The 22,242-nt window shown below is 44.5% G+C and overlaps 1 protein-coding gene across 1 annotated transcript; it reads right to left on the bottom strand.

The window, feature by feature from the left end:
* Positions 1–21,732: 21,732 nt before the first annotated feature.
* LOC306928099 (protein transport protein Sec61 subunit gamma-like) lies at positions 21,733–21,963 on the bottom strand (the record flags this gene model as incomplete). Its single annotated transcript, XM_079508019.1, has 1 exon — positions 21,733–21,963. The coding sequence occupies one exon, from the start codon at positions 21,961–21,963 to the stop codon at positions 21,733–21,735; it is 231 nt and encodes a 76-aa protein (XP_079364145.1).
* Positions 21,964–22,242: the final 279 nt, after the last annotated feature.

The following is a 22,242-nucleotide window of genomic DNA, read 5'->3' as shown; positions in this document are numbered from 1 at the left end:
GATCTCATAAAGGTTAACATAGAACCCCTATTTGAAAAATTTAAGCTTGACATAGAACGATGGGCACCTCTTCGTCTCTCTTTGTGGGCAAAAGCGAATGTGCTAAAAATGACTGTAGCTCCCAAATTTTACTATATTTTACAATCATTGCCCGTTGAGGTTCCCATGAAGTACTTCCACAAGTACAACCAGTTGTGTAGCCTTTTTCTGTGGGAGGGGAAACGACCTAGGATATGTCTCAAGAAACTTCAGAACAGGGTGGATCAAGGTGGTTTAGGGATACCGAATCTACTTTTGTACCACTATGCCTTTTGCCTGCGGCATTTGGCACAGTGGTCACTTCCCCCCGAACGTGCCCCCCCGTGGTTTGACGTGGAAGGATATCAGTGTTCTGCTCTCCCCTTGAAGGCCTATGCCTCGGCCTCCCTACCTTCAAGTGTACAGTCTCACCCAGTGTTGACATGTCTGAAGGGGGTCTGGAACAAGGCAGCTAAAATTCTTAACTTTGATCCATTATTAAATAAGACTTCTAGCATATGGTTTAATTCTCGTATACATATTGGCAGATCCTCCATCTATTGGAAGGAATGGGTGGAAAAGGGAGTGGCGGTGCTTGGTGACCTCTACAGAGACCAGGAACTCAAATCATTTAATGACCTACAGGCAGAATTTAACCTAAATAGACAACAATACTGGCATTATGTCCAACTTCAAAGCCTGTTGAGAAAAATGTCTAGAAGCTCCTTGGTCCCTCAGAATGGGAAGACTCCCTCTTCTATTATCACTAGCTACGGTAGGGGTCATGAAGCATCGCTCTACTACTCGATGTTGCTGGAGAAAGTTAGTACTACTAGAGCTCTGAAAATGGTATGGGAAAAAGACATGCAAACTACTTTTACAGAAAAAGAATGGGTCAACATACTAGGCAATTCAAAGCACATGTCACGCAATATTCGCACTAGGCTAATTCAGTTTAAAATCTTTAATAGAATGTATTGGACCCCTTCTAAATTACATAGAGCAAAGCTAAAAAATGATCCAGGATGCTGGAAGTGCCCGAACGAAGGTACGTTGACCCATGTCTTATGGAAGTGCCCCAGGGTACATGATTTTTGGACACAAATACATGATCTTATTGAGAGAATCATTGGTCAAGATATCCCTCTCGATATCCGCTTATTTATACTAGGAGATCCTTCTATTCTTAAAGATATAACTCCTTCCACACACGTGGAATGGATCCAAACAGCCATAATGCTGGGCAGGAGGCTGCTAGTCCAATTATGGAAATCGGCCCACGTACCATCAATTACAGAATGGCATAACTTACTAAACAGTACAGCGTCATATGAAAGAGTATCATTCTCTATGAAAAATAGGATAGATCAGTTCCACCAGAAGTGGGACAGATTCCTTCTGTATGATAGCACTACGTAATGACAGACTACTGGCTGCCCCCCCTACAGTAGATCCTCGCCTGCTCACATATATGTCTATCGAGAAGAACACAGCCTCCCCTCCCCTTCCTTCCCTCCTAGTTGTGTCTTTTTTATTTTATTTTTTGTAATGTGACTGTCGATTTGTGTCAAACGCTTTTTTTTAATTTATTTTGTCTTCGTTTGATTGTTCTGTATTGTTGTTACTGGTATTGTGGGTGTTGTGTTTGTGTCTAAAAAAGAAAATCCAATAAAATACTAATCACAAAAAAAAACATTTGTAACTTAAGTATCAAGCGCGCACATGCACACACACACACACACACACACAAATTTTAACCATTTATTTATGTCCACACAAAGGATATGCATACAAGGACACAAATATTATAGGTGCATTAGAGTTGTTTTCATGATACAACAGGCATGTCACACAGTACTCTATGGGTATAAGTAACAGCGTCTCCGCCATATATGACGGCTGCCAATTATAGCAGAGACACCACAATACTTTGCCAGCCTTTTTGCCTCCTTTTTGGGCATCCCAAGTTGTTGGAACCCTCTAACAACCAGTCTGTGCATATGCCCTAGGCTGCCAAATATAAAGACAAATAGTCTGCACCTATAGCCCAGCTCTGAGATGTTATGTAGAAGTGGTTGGTATTTTATGACCTCCTCTAGGCTGTGGTCAAAGGTGCAGGCTATCTCTAATACAGACACTTCTCTGGACTCTTCATCAACCACAACAATATCTGGTGTATTAGCTGCTAGAGATGTAAACACACACGCACACGCACACGCACACGCACACACACACACACACACACACACACACACACACACACACACACACCCTTGTGCACAAGGCTTGGATGTTATCTCCTCACACGCATTCTACTTGCGGAAAACAAATCTTGTTTATCAGTTAAAGGTTAGGGGTGGAGTCGGAGAGCAAATGAGGAGAGGAAACATGGGTGGCAGCAGGTAAACACGTAATCGAGATAAAACCCTGGCCTCATACCTTATTGCTACCTGGAGACGTGGAAAGGACACGACAAGGTTGCATGAAACACTGAAACAACTGCCTCCTTTATTAAGGGACTTCACTGTAGGACAGAGCTATATTCTCTAAGAGCTAATTGTTCCTGCCAGTCAGCATGCAAAATAAATACAATGACAATCTTACTGTTAAAAAATTACAGTCCAGAATAACAAGCCACTGTTATGCACTATATATGAAGCCCAACCTGACCTGGGATGTAGCCATGCATAACAGAGAGACACACACTCACTCACTCACTCACACACACACACACACACACACACACACACACACACACACACACACACACACACACACACACACACACACACACACACACACACACACACACACACACACAGCACTACTGTAGTACACATTCTTCCTGTTGAGTTCAAAGGCCACACTGGGAAATATCTGTTGTGTTTTATGGTCTATATAGGCCTATGTGTGATAAAACAAAAAGAAAAACAAAAGAGGAAAATCTACTGGCTGTCTGGGTGGCACAGGGTAAGGCAAACAAACAAGAAAGTCATCTGCATCATTCCCTTTTTTCGTTCAAAATGCCTCATGCCTTTAACACTTTTTATGCCCAGGGGTTTTTCAAAATAAAGGCGTGCGCAGCAGATGAGGCAGATTTTACTCTGAAAAGCCCCACCTTTCATTTCCCACCAAAACCGGGAGGTACCTCGCGCTGTCAAGTCTTAATATTCCAAACGAGATGCTTGGTTAAGTGAAGTCAGAAATTAGGACAGAACATCAGTGTTCTGATCACAAACAATGGACAGCACCGTATATTCAGAGATAATAGCACGTTTTGTCTGCCGTAATCAAGGAAGTGAACGGCTGTGCGCATGCGCAAAACATGTTCGGGAGCGCTGAGCAAGGCGTGGCCCAGCAACGGCCGCTGTCAAAAAATGTATTTTAGCGATCCGATTTTTATACCATTAAAAAATACCTAAAGACGTCTCCAGACGTCTTGGGCCTTCTACGGGTGGGGACATCCTCCATGGGAAAAGGGCATTAAATATGATACAAATGTGCTATACAAATTGATCTTTGTCAAACTACAGGTTTTGTTTGTCAAACTCCAGTGCGGCCCATGTCGCTTACTTGCCGTTTGGTTAATCCACATATAGGCAGTGCTTTTATATTGTTATTATGTTGCTTATACTGAATTTATTTGTTTTTTTTAAGCCCTTTCAGCATCAGATATGATTATATATGGTCATCATAGTACACTTTGGATATAGGACTATGTGGGACACTCTGGGATTGTGATGTGTCTCTCTGGCATGGCAGAGAGAAAACCCTGCTTGTGTGATAAAGGTCAGTGTTTGTCTCTGCAGCACTATTCTCTGCTTTGGCCAGCTGTTGACCTGACAGCTGATATATAACACACACATGTTGTTTAGAAGCATGTCTCCTTTACCTGAGGCTAGCACGCGTGCACGCCGCCGCCGCCGCCGCCACCGCCACCGCCACCACACACACACACACACACACACACACACACACACACACACACACACACACACACACACACACACACACACACACACACACACACACACACACACACACACACACACAAACAGATAATCAGATCACAGATATCACACCATATGGATTGCGTGTGCATGGACACAAACATACACACACACACACACACACACACACACACACACACACACACACACACACACACACACACACACACACATGTGCAGTCGAAGCATGCACGCGCGCACACACACACATGGTTTTATGTAAGAGAGAGGGAGCGGTGCAGGATCGGGTAACAAATCCTCATTTAGCTGTTCAGGGATTATGCATTTCATTTCACTGCTGCAAATCTAACCGAATGCACAGCAGTGCTGCTCACTGAACTCAGCTTCTTTCTCAACCTTCTCTGGCTCACGACCCACTTACCGAAAAGCGTTTGAGGCCCACCCATCTGACCACTTATATGCAAAGGTATTTTCAGAGCATTAATTTATTTGAATTGATCAATCAATCCATTGTGTTCTGGCTTGAATCAGTGGAAGTAACGTACGGTAGTATATGTACAGTACATCAAGTTCCTATAATATAGGAACTTGATGTACTGTTATGATGATGATAACATATTTATGTTATCATCATAACATATTTATGTTATCATCTCAGGGTTTTGCCAATTATTTGGAGGCCCACTTGCAATAACCCCACAGCCCACGCGATGTGAATCATTGATTTGACCCATAATCACTCATAATGGTTTCCTTCTGGTTCCATTATATCGTGGCTGTCGGGCAGAAACCTCTTATCTCCATATGCCATATTGGTCTTTTTTGTTTTGCAAATCAGTGCCTTACTTCATAATACCACCGCTTCACTCGAAACCGCTAATAATACTACAGCATCACACAAAGGCATCAAAAGTATAGCAGATCCACAAGCAGTATAGTTTTTAATTGCGACCGTAGGTCGCAGGTTGCTATGAAAACCTAAAAAGTATGTCCGTATGTCCGCCTGACCTCATCAAACCCTGTACACTCAAGACACACTCCATATATGGCCAGTACAGAATTCATTCCATATGTTGATCTGACCCCCCATTCCAAAGCGCCAGCACTCGCCCAGCAGTTTACCGTCACCCAGGCGGATGCGTGCACACGACTTCGCTCTTTAGGGCGTCTTACTGGTTATTTTGTATTTGAATCCTGAAATATGACAGTTTTGGACATATACAGTATAGGTTTCCAACCAACAGAGACGAGACACACACACACACACACACACACACACACACACACACACACACACACACACACACACACACACACACACACACACAACACACACAATTACCTGCGTCATCATCACCCCAGAGTACAGCTAAAGGAGGGTTAGCTAAAGTCCTATGCAAAGATACAGTCTACATTGTCAATGGAAGACAGCGACATGAAGATACAAAGATACATCCAACGTCTGCAAGCTATGCAAAGCTTCAAATTGAAGCTGAGCTGGGTTCAACTTCCAGATGCAAAGCTACAGAGCTAGCTGCAATGACATATTATATGGAATTCCACCGTAGCTCCAGGAAAATCCTGCTGTGATTGGCTGGTAGTCGCTGTGATTGACAGTTCTCGTTTTTGCAACTATGCCTAACCCTAAACCTAACCTCAATAAAACTATATGCCTGCCCGGGAGCCAATCAGACATGGTAAGGCAGGTCCTGGCTCCTGGAACGGCGGTCGGATCCTGGCGCTTTGGTGGGATTCCAAATTGCGCTGCAATGACACCCGTCACTACGGACGCACGCTTGATGGCGTCAACGACGTTTGCATCTTTGTATCTGCCTCGTGTGAACGCAGAATCAGCTTCATTGTCACATGACATGTTCACAGGTGTAAATAAGTGGGTGGAGAATAGTGGTGGAAAAAGTACTCAATTTTTTTTAGCTTTTTAATATGCTATTGCAATGTAGAAATATACTCTGTTACAAGCAGAAGTCCCGAATTCCAAATTTACTTAAAGTACAAAAGTAAAAGTACTCATTATGCCGAATGTCCTATTTCACAAGTTTCCAAATGTATAAAAATATTTAGAAAATAGCAGATCTACAACCTCACAATGCATCACATCGCGATGAATTGTGAGCTTGTAGATCGGCTATTTTAAAATGGCCGAAGGGTGAAGTGGATAATGTATGTTTTGCAATAAGGCCTTACCAGACTTTCCTCCGAGGTGGATGATGCTGGATAATAAATAAATAAAACAAGTACGATATAATACGCCAAGCTGTCATTCTCTTGTACTTGTATTATTTCCCACCACGGAGTAACCTCGCGTCTCGGAGGACAGTCTGACAAGACGGGCAGTGCCGGTAGCCGGTAGGCCAATCAGATGCAGGCGGGGCGTTACCATGTTTTGGGTTAACCAAATAGACCCTAATTAGATCTTTCACTCTTGAGAGCGTAAAATGAAACCAAATGGACGTAAAATGAAACTCCTCTCAGAGTTACGAAAATGTATTGTTTAAACACCTGCATTAATTTATATGAAGTCTGCACAATTAGATAATGTAGAAGAATTGTACCACATCAATACAGCATGGAATTGTGGACAAAATCATATCCAACAACAACAAAATATTCTAAGTTTGGGGTCTGACAGGCTAAATCTCTTTAAGAGAATCTGGGCTGCAGGCGCACCTGGTATTTAGATAACTGACTGGAGGAGAAGCAAACAATTTTCCACTGTGGAAATGTTAAAGCGATTGCACGCGCCACCGCAGTAAACACATCTGTGATTTGACATACAGTACTGTACAGCAGAGGTTCCCAACCACTGGTACTAGTACCGCTGGTGGTACTTGAGTCCCCCTCATGGTGGTACACAGAGGAGTCGCCAAAATAGGAGATAAAAGACAAAAGTGGAATGAAATATTTATATTACTACAGGTAGTTCTTCTGACCAAGCAATTGGTTGAAATAAGCTATCCAGCCGTGCTGAAATGAGCATGACAGCACACCTAGCCATTAAGGCAGGGGAAGCATCTTTGTTATTTTAGATTTTAACCACTTCAACCGTTAGGCTATAATATTATACTTTGGCAATTCAAAAATAGCAGATATACAAGCTTAGCTTGTAGATCTGCAAATTTTGAGTTGTGAATATATATACTCTTTGCTTCTGGGGGTCCCTCGAACAAAATATGTTGAAATGGGGGTCTGCGGCTTTGCGGCCAAATACATTAGGTGGTCCACAAATTTTAGGTGGTCCCAAAATCCCATGAAAAGGTTTGAGCACCACCACCGATCTAGCAACACATGTTGAAGACATTTTGTAGAATTGGCCTCATCAGATGGACCTGACAGGTCTTAACAGAATAACTGTTGAGCAGAGACAGCTGAAGAAAGCCAGGACAGAACACAATGGTCATTTTCTTTTAAGAGGTAATTATAATAATGAAGTGTATAAAAGATGACATGAGTAAGAATCTGACTGTTATTGTTATCTACTGATGTGATGGCTGACCTCAAATTGCAACTGGGCGTAGATTCCTACGTTCGTTATGCTGAATTGAGTACGATGGAACACAATGGAAACAAGTCCCCTGGGGCTTTTTGTGATAACCTTTTAGCATAACCTTTGACTGTAACAATCTGTAACAATCAAAGCCTTGGACAAGACTGACAGAGACTTTCATTACCGATTCTGACATTTGTATATAAACAAATACGATAAAAACCTGTAAACCGGCTTAGTCAGTGGCAGAAACTTGTTTCCATGGAGAGATCGATCGATCAACAATGATTACAACAGATCACATTAATTTCAAAAACTACTGAGTCCATTTTTTTTAATCAATTTTCCTATAAAAGAACATGTGCATCTGAGCAGAGATATGAGATCAATCTGAATGAGTATCCCACATGCTCCCCTCTACCCCCCCCCCCCCCCCCCCCTCTCTCTCTCTCATTTAAAGGACCCCCATCATTCTGAGAGTGTACACAAGTGTCCATTTGGTTCCATGCGTACACTCTCAGAGTTATACAGACCAGTAAGGGTCCATGTGTGTGTGTGCGTGCGTGCGTGCGTGCGTGCGTGCGTGCGTGCGTGCGTGCAATTTCAGATGCGAACTCAGTGCTCTATCGCCAAAGCCGTCGCCATGGTGATGCGCTGTCTTGACCTTTCAGGGTCAACACATCACGTGTTAAACAAGCTGATATTCACTGAGTTCTGAGGAAATGATTGTGGCGAGGTTTGAACACACACACACACACACACACACACACACACACGCACCCACACACACACACACACAGGACATCAACATTTTAGGACGGCGATAGTGACGTAGATCGCCCGTAGATCGCAGATCTACGGGCGATCTACTCTAACCATCAACCCTAAACCTATCTCTAAATGTCTAACCCTAAACCCCAACCTGAATATTTTCCTACTCCTAATCATTTCTTGGTCCTCAAAATGCCTGCATGTTTCTCTAATCTACTATACTTAAGTTGTGGGGGCATTTGGTCTTCATAATAGTAATATACCCGGTACGCACACACACACAATGTTCATTGGCATCGCCATTTTTGGGTGTTTTACGATACAGGAACACTCCTTATATGGACATATCAGCATCTCCATATTCTATGTCATATTGGTCGGATCGGCAGTGCGAAGTAGATGTGAGGGCCACGTAGCGGCCCAAACCTCTTATAACTAAGTACAAACAGCCATTTAAACGTTGTTGGAAGTCGTTCTACAAATTGTGCTAACATTCTAACATTATGTGTTAAAGCAAAAAAGACATTACAGACAGTCAGTTCCTGAACTTTTTTGTTGTTGTTGCTCCTATTATGAGCTTTGTTTGTTTTTCTTTTGTTTCTTTATGCCTGTGTCGCTGCATCCTGTATCCGTTGATTCTCTAAATTAAAAGCTCCGCAGCATCTCATACAGGGTTTTGACTTGATTCAAATTCAAAAATAGCAAAAGTATCAGATCTACAAGCTCAAAACACGTTGCTTCGCCCCACGTTTCGAGCTTGCGTATCTGCTACTTTTGTAGTATGATCAAGTAGGGTGATAATTTACGAACATTTACGACGATATGCATAAAAAAATCACACCCGTGTGAACTGAGTGGTGCAAGGTCTTATATAGCCTGATCAGCTGTGGTCTGACGTAATGTCAGTGACCATGGTAACCATGCTCACCTGTGCACGGACACGTACACAGGTACACGGACACGTACACAGGTACACAAACATACAGACAAAGCTGGTTGTTGGAGTGCTTTGCACCACTCAAAAATAAAATAAAAGATGCTCAACGTGATTGAGTGGCACCGTCAGCCCCTGTGATGCCAGGGGAACTACAGGAGAACGTTAACATGTTCCAGAGCCAAGGAGTGAGACAGACATGCAGCGCAGACCGACTGCCCTGATAGACAGCCAGCCCAATTACTGCTGCTATGGAGCGCCACTCTGTGGCTCTTCCTTGGTGTTCAGTGGCGAAAGCTAGATTTAATATTTTAGTAAGATGCTGTTTTAAGTGACATTTTGGTTAAAACAAATGTATTAAAAGGTCTGATAATATAAATCATATTATATTATAATATAATAATTATAATATAATAATACATGATATTATATTAATATATTTTATATTCACAACATGTACTTGATGTATCAAAGCTAATTATAATCGGGCCGTGCCCTGCCCCCTTTAAGGTTAAAGCTCCATATTTCTGATAGTATAATCTTTGCTCTAGAGTCTAGATTGCAGTATAGTTTGGGGCACGGTGGCACAGTCGGAGTACCCCGAGACGGGGTTGGCAAAAGGGCCTTTCTGTGTGGAGTTTGCATGTTCTTCCTGTGTCCTCTAGGGTAGGTACCCTCACAAAAAACATGCAGTAATCCTGGTCTCTAAACTACTTCCCCCTGGCCAGCCGGGGCGCCTGATGGAGGGGAAAGGAACTGGTCGGAATAACATGTTCCTTCCACACGCTATGTCTGGCCGGGAAAACTCTCCCCTCTGAGGTGAAAAGAAGCAGCTTGGACTCCTCATGCATAGAAGGAAGCATGAGGTCAGTCCGCTGCCCCCCCAGGTTGGCAGAGGAAGTGTAGTGCCCAGGATTACATTAGATAATCTCCAGTTTTTCAACCACCCCTTGTGCCCCTATTCTGCATGGGGTAAACATTATGCAAAGGTAGATGATGTAGGCCTACAAGCTGAGAATGTATCAGTTTTGTGAGCTTGTAGGCCGACTTCTCTGCAAAGGGAAATAAGCAACTAGGAATATATGGGTTTAAGTGGTTAATAAACAGAAAATACATAGGTGGGTCATCAATTTAATACAAAAAGAAAAACGTTTACTTTGAAAGCTGGCTTTTTTATTTGCTTAATAAAATACCTCCCCACAACACCTGTGTCACCATCTTACCTCCAGCTTGGTACAAAGTTGTCCCCATTTCCCTGCACCGCAACCAGATCTGTCCCCTTCCTTAACTCCGTGTATCCACTGGTGACATTAAAGAGTCATCCAAAAACAAGGGTCTCATTACCTGGCTAATTGGACCCACTAATTGGAGGCTTGTTTATCTTTCTGGAGTAATTAGACGTGCCAGTTAGCGTTGATTAGACTGCTGGTGTCTTAATGGGCTATTAGGATGCAGCCTGAGAGAATGTTCCCAGTGCGTACTCCCATCTTGAACACAGCTGTGACGGTCGAGCAGCGCTTCTTTCTGCGCTTCGCTCCTACTGTACAATGCACAGAACACAGCTCTCCACACGGACTGTTCTGGCCATTCTCAACCTGTGGCCTGGGGCCCAACTTGCTTTTTTTCTAGCGGTGCAGTCGCTCGATCTTTGCATAGCTTTGTGTGTATGTCCGTTTGAGCACGGAATGTGTATATAATATATATTGTTTTTTACTTTTACCAATTTTAGGATTATTATGGTAATTATCAGACAATGGAGGCATATTATTCAGTAAAACTGGTGGTATTAGGCCTTGTTTGTTTGTGTGTACCACAACGGAGTGGGCCGGTAAAGTATCTGCTATCTGCGTGCCGGTTAGTGGTGGGCCAGTCTGGGCCAAATGTCAGGGACGGATTTTTGACACAGTCCAGCCCTGTAGCATGGAATGTGATTCGTTTTGCACGAAAAACACTCCTTGGCCTAAAAACAGCGATAGCCGTCATCACAAATGTGATGAGGTCAGCACATTTGTGGATATGGCCGAATTTAGGCCAAGGAGTGTTTTTCGTGCAAAACTAATGCTTGGAATGGATTCAGAATCATGAAAACCCCCTAGTTTGACATTAGTATGATGTAGTATGATGAAATTTTGCCTTATAGGCCTATTGGTTGTCTATGGTAAAGTATACAAAAATGGCCATAACTTGTTTTCGGCAGAGCAGACCTATCAGTCTGTGGACCTTATTGACCAAATGAATAGAAAAAATACAAATAAAAAGTATGTCATGACATCACAGGTCCTCTCAAATTTTGGATTGCTGATTTCTAAAGAATTTGGAAGGGATCGGGAGGCTGGACCAAAGAGATGAATACGTTTTGGTTGACAAAGATCGAAGAAGAAGGTCGCAATCGAATGGATTGCACAAAACTTGGTGGAAACAATAGGCTGATAAAAATAAAAGATTTTGTTCAAAAAGGTCAATATCTTAATCAAGAGATCTATGTGTCAGGATGAGGTTGAGTGTATACAGTATATAGTATTGAACTTCATACAAAAAAGAAAAATCCAGTAGGCCTACTGCTCATCCATATTTGATGTCTTCCAGCTATAAATCTTCACGTTGTTCATGCATTTTTCAAATGCTCCCTATTTATGTCCTTGAGCATGACGTACCGGTAATTAAATATAAACATGATTTAATCAACCATCTCTCTGCTATCTCCTCTTTAGATTAAAACCATTATATTCAGCTCACAATCAGCCAACTGGAGTCCAGTTGGCTGATTGTGAGCTGAATATAATGGTTACTGGACCGCCATTAAATGCCATTCACAAATATTGTTAAAATCTGGACCCGAGCCCCAGCTACTAGATGAATGGAAATGTGATGAGATACAGTAGACAGGTGGACAAATTGATGCATACAAAGGTTAGACAGACAGACAGACAGACAGACAGACAGACAGACAGACAGACAGACAGACAGACAGACAGACAGACAGACCACTCTGGAGAAGATATTTAATAAACTCACAACATGTCATGATGCGGCATGTTGTGATGTGAGGTGAAACATGTTAAAAGTACTGTAAGGAGACCCCTGGGCAGACCAAGGACCAGATGGGAGGATAACATTGCCACACTGGCCTTGGAACGCCTCGGGATCCCCCAGGAGGAATTTGTTGTTAATGTTGCTCTGGAGAAGGAGGTCTGGAGCTCTCTGATTCCTAACTGATTCCAGGCTAAGCGGTTGAAGATGGATGTATCACTTCTGGGTTCTCAGGGTTATGTGCCAATATCCTGAGCAGGACACCAGACTAGGTTCTGATAACATTATCTGAAACTGAACCATAAATTGAGGAAACTAAATTGTCTCTGTCAGGTGAAAACCTGTTACTCCAAAACTGTTACTTTTCAGGACTCAAATAGAGAACACACCTGTGTGAAGTGAGCGGTGCAACTCCGTGTGGGGGTCCCCGGGGGGGTCCCTGGAAGTTCCAGACCCACAGGAACGCGCCCAGGGGGTCGGGCCGAATCCGGCGAGCCAGTACTGTACTGTCACTGTACTGGCACACCTGAAATCATCATGTATAGAGTTAATATGTGCGTGTGTGTTTGTGTGTGTGTTAGGTTGTGCAGAGGTGGTGAAAAACAGCCATGCTGTTTTCATGCTCATACCCACCCAGCCAGCTACCCACCCACACACATAGCTCCGTAAGGGCACCACTCAAGAAATAGCAAAAGTAGCAGATCAAAAAGTGATTTGCGCCGTGTGTCGAGCTTACAGATCTGCAACTTTTGATGCTTTTGTTTGCCGCTGTAATATGATCAAGTAGGTTAGTAGGGCATTAATTTACACAAAAAAACATAAAATAAGAAAAGAAAAAGTTCAAATAATGGAGGTTTCTGCCCAACAGCGACACGGTTTCCTTAGTAGAAAAGAGCAATACGATGCAGCCAGATCTCTTCCTCTTCCAGCTCACGGTCAGTGCTCAGCGGGCTAGAGATAACATCATGATTATTTCAGGAGGGCGACAGCTCAGCAGTTAAATGTAGCATACGTGATGGAGGAAGCTGGTCGGAAACCCCTCCCGTTACCGGCCCGGGAACCTGGAAGTAATGGACAATATGCTGGGAGTCAGTTGGAGAGAGGGACGTATGGACGCTTTACTGCCACGCACAGTGGAACTCACTCGTGCAGAAAAGGCCTTCAGACAGGCCCGAGATAACCTCTGCACTCTGAATTATTCAGAAGACGGGCCAGTGACAGGCACACATGGTTAGGTTACCAGTTGTAACATTTACGCGAGTACTGTACTTTAAGTAACATTTTGATAGCCTGGTTTCCAGCCTGATTCGCTGCGTTCCGTGATTTGTTTTGTCACTTCGCAACTCAGTTTGGAAAGTCTCCTATCTCCAAGGTAGGCGGGACATGCCAAAACTGAGAATCTGTGGCGGTCTGTGGTGCGGGTTGGGACAAAAACACCAGTTTGACAGCATATCAATATGTATATCCATCTATATAAAAATATATAGATGCCTCATTGGTCGCTGCAGTTCGTTGGAGCGACCTGTCTGCAACGGGAAAAGGAAGTCAAGCGGAATCCTGAAGGCACGCTGCATCGCTGCCACTCAAGTGACTACTGGCCAATCAGCACGTCTTGTCCGGGACATTGCCGAAGCAAGTGCTGCTGGGAAAGAGGGAGTTGGGCCTCTGATTGGCCTACCGAACGTCCCCTTCTGTTTTTCTTCCACTATACTTCGCATGGAATCGAAAGCTTGCCAATATCGCCTCCTGTTGCCTCCATGTTGCCTTCTCTTGAGATACAGACGCCCCAGAGCCGGCAGAGCCTTTATATGTCTATGCCCTTATCGTTCACTAAACACACCCGGCAGTTTTTTTGTACTACTGAATCTGACATAGTGGACTACTGAATCAAATGGGTGTTTACTGTAGGTTTTAGAGTCTCGAACTGGCTATATGTTTTTAAACAGTGAGAAAAGCCTTTTTTTTGTCTACTCAGGCTTTTGTGAACACCCAAGACAGTTTTTAAGTTGCTCGATTCAGTATTTAGATATTCAATATGAATTTTATCAGACACGCCCCCTTCCTATAGACCAATTATTTGTTTACAAACATTGGGACTGGGTGCACGGGTGACTGTTTCATGTAATCAATTCTCGACAGATCTCCAAACCTGTTGTTTTGGGGAGCGCTGGTTTCAGTCCATTCAACCTCCTCTTGTGTGCTGGCTAGTGAGGTGCACCCTAGGAGACATACTTCAAAGCGCAACAGAGAACAGCTGATATACAAGCTCACATCGCATCGCGGATGCGATGTGAGCTTGTGAGTGTAGAGGTCTGCGTGCGCGACACCATCGCGGGACGAAGCATAAATTATACTTGATGGGCTGCAGGTGCGCGTGCAGCCATGGCCAAACAGGCTCTGCTACCGTGATCATGAGCGCACCTCCCGTTCTTATGACAGCGACTGGAGGTGTGGTTTTGAGGACAACTGCTTTGAATTACTATTATTGTTCACACACAACAGAAACCAATGTATTATATATTTCAAGAGTGAGAGAATACAATACAAATCCTAATCATTCATCCTCCACACTGGGAGAAAAAGAGCATCTGAAAGTTTGATGGGGCATCTTTTACACGTGAGTGCAGTAAGAACTTTTCCATTGCATCTTATGAGAGGCAGGGTTCTTCTGCTGCCGCACGTGCATGCTGTTTCTCATCAGTGTGACGTTGTCTGTTAAGGCGTCTATACAAACACATTGTAACCTCAAACTCCATTTAAACCATGATAGATTTGTCCAAAACACCCGTCCTAATGGTTCTGGTGATTAGTTGCTCTCCTAATGTGAGGGGCCATATTTTTGAGGGGCGTCCCATGTCCAGCTTTGTCCTAACACAAACATTAAATGCCATTAATAATGAATGGGCAGTTTTGAGTGTTTGTGTAAACACAAACATTGTGTATATAACACAAACATTGAAGACGAAGGTGAGGACGCAAATTCTAATTGGCCGGAATGAGATGATGTATGATGATAAGAGCGCCCCTCACTTCACACAGGTGTGATTTCTTCACAATTTAATACTGCTGCTGTATTATAATTGTTTTGTCTGTCTGACTGTGACAAGTCAGCAAAGCTCATGTGCGACTGGATACTATAGACTTCCTGTTAAACAGTCATCAGGCTGTGAGAATGGGCAGCATCACGTCTGACCCACTAACCCTGAACCCTGGAGCACCACAGGGATACGTGCTGAGCCCTCTCCGCTATACTCCCTGTACACACATAACTGAACTGCACAGCCACACATGACTCCAACACCCATCATCAAGCACGCGGACAGGGATAAGTGGGATTGTCACGATGGCGAGTCAACCTATAGCCTATAGAGATGAGCTCAACTCTGTGGTGGCGGAAGAACAACCTCAACCTCGGGAGAACAACCTCCTTAACGTCAACAAGACCAAGCAGCTAACCGTGGACTTCAGGAGAGGTCATATTTTGTAAAAATGCTTTGAGGAAATATGTCCATTCAAGTGCCATCAAATTGATCAAAACTTTGTGTGTGTGTGTGTGTGTGTGTGTGTGTGTGTGTGTGTGTGTGTGTGTGTGTGTGTGTGTGTGTGTGTGTGTGTGTGTGCGTGTGTTACAGGGGTAAGACAGGGGTGTGTGCTTGCACCTGTGCTCTTTAATATCTTCCTCCTATGTGTCACCCAGCTTCTCCATAAGGAGCTTGAAGATAGCAGTGGGGTGACAGTGCTCTGGTGGTGCAATCTCCACACGACCTGCAGACCATCCTTGATGTGGCTGTCAGGACTTACAGTAGGATGGGTCTGTCTGTCAACACCGCCAAGACAGAAGTGGTCTGCCAATGGAGCTCCAATACCCCACACACTCTGCCTGTCTTCACCATCGAACAAGCCACTAGCAATAACCCCATCCTTCAAATATCTTGGCAGTATCCTTTCAGAGGACTGCAGCATCAACTGTGAAATTCAGAACTGGGTCAAGCAGGCGTCGGTTGCCTTTGGGAGACTATGGTGCCCAGTCTTCCAGAACAGCAACCTCCACCTGCACACCAAGGTTGCTGTCTACAACGCTGTCTGCATCACCACCCTCCTCTACAGCTGTGAAGCATGGACCACATACAGCCGTCACGTCAAGACACTGGAGCGCTTGGATGCATATCGGATGCCTACAGCGCATCCTGGGCCTCACCTGGTGTGATCGCGTACCACATATTGAGATTCTGGCAAGAACAAGCTGCCGGAGTATGGAGGCTACAATCGCCCAGCGATTGTAGCCGGATGCCTCAAGACCGACTTCCCCGCAGAGTGCTGTATGGCCAGTTACACCATGGCCGGTGCCTAGCAGGGGGGCTTAAGAAAAGGTACAAGGACCAGCTGAAGACCTCACTGAGAAAGTGCAAGATCAGGCCTGAGGCCCTTGAGGCTGCTGCTGCGACAGCAACAGAGACCGCAGAGACACAGGAGGAACACACCCATGACTGCCAGTACCACTACCACCACTACAACCTACCATGCCCTACCTGCAATAGAACAATAGCTCCAGGATAGGGCTCTTTTGCGTGGGCATCATCATCGGACTCGATGGACAACCATAAGCAAGTAAGCGTGTGTGTGTGTGTGTGTGTGTGTGTGTGTGTGTGTGTGTGTGTGTGTGTGTGTGTGTGTGTGTGAAAAAGCACTAACAGAAGGCTTGGATGAGCAGTGCAAGTGATTTGATGCATAATATTATACCATTTATTCTGTACTGCTGCTCTGCTGGACTCTTTAGTATCCTCACATGAGAATACACCATTAATATATGGATGTAACTTGTGTGTGTGTGGGGGGGGCATGTGTGAAAGACTTCACGTTCACAATATGCATTATGCATGTATAGTCTCTGTCAGAAACCTTGTATCTCTATATTATTAATGCAGCAGCCAGAGTTTTAACTTAAACTAAGATGAGAGAACATATTACTCCAGTTTTATCTTTTATCTATTACGCTATCTTTTATCTTTTGAAATAGTTTTACTTCTCGCACCTTCCTACCTACATGACTGCCTGCCTAAATACGTATATCAGCCAGATCCAGATGACATCTTATGTTGTAATTTACTGCCCTATTAACACATTGGATCCTAAGGACGGGTATACTCGTCCTATAAATTAATTACGAGTTGGCTCGTCTTAAGGCGTTTGATATCGCTATAGGAAAGCCCCGCTGTGTTTCATCTTTGGAATCGCTCCGGTTGCTACAGAGGCTTGCTAAGGCCTCGCCAGCACTGCTTCTGTTTATCCATAGCCATTAGTTTCTGTATTGCCACAGCCTTTGCACGCCGTTTTCTCAGAAACATGGTCCATGGTTTTGAACTAATCGCCGATTTGGAGGTCATTCGTGATTATCCAGTGATTGGAACATTGGCATTTTCTAGAGCAAGGATTGACCTATTTTAGCTCGCTAGCACATTAATGTTAATAATTTAGCATCCAAGATGGAAGCCAAAACCGGACGCGTGTCATAGTAAAACTGATTTCGGTGGCACCCAAGCACCACCACTTTCGTCCACCAGGTGGCACTCAATGTGTTAAAGTCCATAGACTTGGCTGGCAATAAATTACACCATAACTACCCTCAAACATTAAAGTCCATAGACTTGGCTGCATGGCGACTGGTTATTTTTAATTAGGCTCTAAACAAACATAAAAAGTCCATAGACTTGGATGCCACATTAACATTTCAGAAAGACATGCATTGGAAAAAGGAACGGTTTTGGACATACAAGGTTTCATGTGATTATTATGCTTGCACACACGCACATGATGCAATGCACATCATTTGATGCATAAAATGATCCACTAAGCCTTCCCTTCTGCCTGAGTGACAAGTGATTATCTCCCGTCTAAATGTTTACACACACACACACACACACACACACACACACACACACACACGCTATCAGCCGCGCTCGGTTGCCCTGCGCCGATCCTTCGCGGTGCCGCTTGCTTGGCTAGTTCATTGCGTTCCGAATCGACTGTTCGACAAGTGCACGCCACAAATGAGGGGGACAATTAGCCTAATGAAGTGAGAGAGCAGCAGGAAATCACACCCAGTGCTGTGCTAACAGTGTCTCGCTGAATATTCATGCGCTGGAGATGCATGGAAGGAGGAGGCCTCTGCTTTGCTGAATACCAATCGTCGCATTTCCAACCGGCCGCTCGTCTGCTCTCCCTGAGCAGAGACCATGCCGTTAATCAGCCTAATTTCTGTTCCACACGCTTTTTGGGAACGCAGCAACAACACAACAAACGTCTGTCACCTAGAACAGAGGTTAACAAACACAGGGGTCATGACCCATTTTGGGTATAAGGACCCGTTTTAATGGGGCTTGAGTAAATCATTTATTTAACTTTTCCTACAACAATACAAAAGGTTTCTGTTTAAAAAAAAAAGAAAAATAATCTGAAATAGTGAAAATAGAAGATCTACAAACGTTTGTACAAGTTCGTATGGCTCGAGTTTTAGTTCTACACGTTGCAATGAGATTGGTTCATTGATTGATTACTTTATTAACAGTTAGCAAAACATACAGTGGCACAATTATAAAGTGATGCTAAAAGGATTAAAAAAAAGTCCTGCAGACTTGTTTACACATGGCCCTATCATAATGTCCATTCCAGTAACCCCAAATTACTCTTTTGGTTGATGAGCTGAAAATGTTTGGGAACCCAGGGATTCATTATTCAAGTCTTTTGAAATACAAACTTTTCTAATGCACAGAATTTAATTGGTAGACATAGAAAGTTTTGTGGAGATTAGTCACACGTATGTCCTATACGAGTAGGTTAAGTTAAGCACTTAAACCCTCTATACATCATTGACCGGGGTCCCCCATGATACTAGCCTACATGTTACCCTAAGCTATATTTTCGACAAATATACGCATAATATAGGTGTAGATGAAGTGATGAAGTCACTGGGTAATCATACACTTGGCTGCCACATGTCACGGTCACACGGGGGGGTGGGGGGGTTGGACTCACAAAGCGTTGGGTAAATAAATCACACTTGTGTGAAGTGAGGGGCACTTTTATCATCATACATCACATTCCGTGCTCAGCCAATCAAATCATCACATTCCTTGCTACAAACACATTCCGTGTTCAGACGGACATACACACAAAGCTGTGCATAGGAGCCTAGGAGTTACAAAAAAGGATGTGATTTTCTGTTGTCCAGGTGGTTTGGTTGAACATCCCTCTACTCTGTTCAGGATATAGGTGTCCGTCTGTGGGGCTTTGGTCTTGGTCCTAGCCTTGTTTTCTCTTGAGAACTGCTGTTGCTCGCCCCATAGTGCCAACACTGGCTATTATTCCTGGATCACGCTCTGCTTAACTCTGTTGACTTGGGTGAAATGGGTGCTTGTCTTTTCCGTGTGCCTCCACTCATCAGGCTGCTGCTGGTCTGTCAACCTGCACTTGGATCTAAATCTTCAGCCATACAAACTTGTCCAGGAGAATTACCTCGATTGCAGATGGGTCAGGGATTGTGATTCCTGGTCCTTGGTATGACCATAGAAGCGATTGTGCCGTTGCTTTGGTGAGTCGAGGCGTGCTCAGGCATGGTCTCGTTGCCACTCTTAACTATACTTGTAGGACAGAGTGTGTTTTCGCCCTGATGAATGAGGGTGCTCTGGGGATTGGACTCGACGTCTCTTCGATGTACGGCTAGACCAGGTGGAGCATAGGAGCTCTGGTGAGTCATGGCGTATGGGCACATCCACTCTATGTCTCTTTGGTGTATGGCTATACATGTAGCGTCGTTTCTCCACCGAGTCATGGCGTTTTGGGGCATGAACTTGACGACTCTCTGGCATATGACTATACTTGTAGTGTTGTTTCTCCGCTGAGTCATGGCGTTTTGAGGCATGAACTTGGCGTCTCTCTGACGTACGGCTATACGTGTAGTGTCGTTTCTCCGCCGAGTAATGGCGTTTTGAGGCTTGAACTTGGCGACCCTCTGGCGTACGGCTATACTTGCAGTCATGGCATGCTGGGGCATGTACACAACGCCTGTCTGGCATATGGCGATACCCGTTTGAGTGTAGTAGCTCTGGTGAGTTTTGTCGCACAGAGGGATGGACCCAGTCTCTCTTGGGTGTACGTCTAGGCTCATTAGAGTGCAGGAGCTCTGGTGAGCCATGGCATACCGGGGAGAGGGCACGACGTGATGGACAACTAGACACGAAAGGGTCTTGGAGCACTTGTGAGTTGTGGCTCACAGGTGACTGGACTCGATGTCTCTTCCGTAGACTCTCTGGTGGACACCTAGACACGAAAGGGTCTTGGCGCACTTGTGAGTTGTAGCTTAACGGTGACTGGACTCGATGTCTCTTCCGTAGACTCTCTGGTGGACACCTAGACATGAAAGGATCTTGGAGCACTTGTGAGTTGTGGCTCACAGGTGACTGGACTCGATGTCTCTCCCGTATATCGCTAGAGCCGAGGAGCTCAGGTTTGTCGTGGTGTACCGGGGAGAGGAGTAGACGACTCTCTGGTGCACGCCTAGACTTGGAGCACTTGGAGCTTGGAGGGTCTTGGAGCATTTGTGAGTTGTTTCTTACCGGTGACTGGACTTGATGTCTCTCCTGTAGACGGCTAGATTCACCAGAGCCCAGGAGCTCTGGTTTGACGTGGTGTACCAGGGGGAAGAGTAGACATCCATCTTCTTGTGGATGGCGAACCTTCCTGCTCAGGTCCCTGATCTGCCTTCGCAGTTCCTCTGCTTCGTCATGCAGCACCCTGACGAACCCGAGGAACTGCTGATTAAGGGAGTAGTGGCCCTGAGGTGAGATGTGCTGCTCATCATCTGAGGCATATCCTTCTGTTCGTCTTGATGATCTTCTATTGTTGCCTGGGCCAGGGACGTAGCTTGTCTTTCTCTTGACTTGCGCATCGAGTTTCAATTCCCTTTCCTTGGGAGTAGACATCTCGCACTGAGGCAGGCCCGGAATCCACCTTGAAGGATCGCGTAAATACATCCTGAAACCTGAGAACTGTGATCTGGCCCGCTGCAGGGGTGTTCGGTAAGAACTAAACCAGTTATGGCTGACTTTATGAGGAATATTCATTGTGACTCAAGGACTGATACCAGGTTCGTACTCGTCTTTCCAGTGGAGGACAGTGCCTCAGAGCACCATTTCGCTCTCAGTGATGCCCTTGGCGCATTATGTTGTCAGCTTTTAAAGCGTCTTTGAATGTTCATCATCATGACATCATATTCCAAATATGGAGTTACACACACTCCAGACAGGCCAACCAAGTATTTGTAAATCAGTTAACCAAAGGCAACTTTATGTTAATATATTATAAATGACCTTTCATGATATAAGGGTTACAAACACGGACACAATGAAATGCCCTTTCTTCATCCACAGTTGCATTGTTTACAGAATGTAAAATGCATCCTCAGTCTCAACACCAATCCTGCCTCTGGGCTCGTGACCAGTACAAACTCATGCGCCAACAATGATGTTGTTGATTGGAAAGTGGATGAGCTTCACAAAGAATCCAATGAAACCCATTATGGCAAACCCGGTCGCTGTGGCCATGCCAATCTTCTTCAGTTCTTTAAAGTCTGGTTTGGTGCATTTCTTTACCAGCCTGATGGAGTCTTTGATGAACTCCCGGCTGGGCTCCACAAACTGCACAACCTGGTCCTTGATGCTGTAGACGTGTGTCTGCATGTTAGTAGAGGAAGTGAACATGTCAACGGTCAGAGGACAACTAAAAGACATGTAGTGATCTGTGTCCCTTTTATACCCATATATGGAGTGCATGCTGATGTCTTCAGCATAATGTCATTGTACTGACATCAATACGTGGCCGGTTAAGACTCACCCGTGGCTTCCACGTGCGGTTAGGGTTAGGTTAGGCCAGGGTTTGGGGTAGGGTGTCGGACTGTCAGGACGTTGAACCAAAGATAGTGTTCCTGGACAACCGCTGATCTGCTGCCACCAACATGT

Source organism: Electrona antarctica, assembly GCF_951216825.1.
Source record: "Electrona antarctica genome assembly, chromosome: 8".
NCBI classification, from domain to species: Eukaryota; Metazoa; Chordata; class Actinopteri; order Myctophiformes; family Myctophidae; genus Electrona; species Electrona antarctica.
Note: the sequence above shows the minus strand (reverse complement) of the source record. Positions and strands in the feature narration are given on the sequence as shown.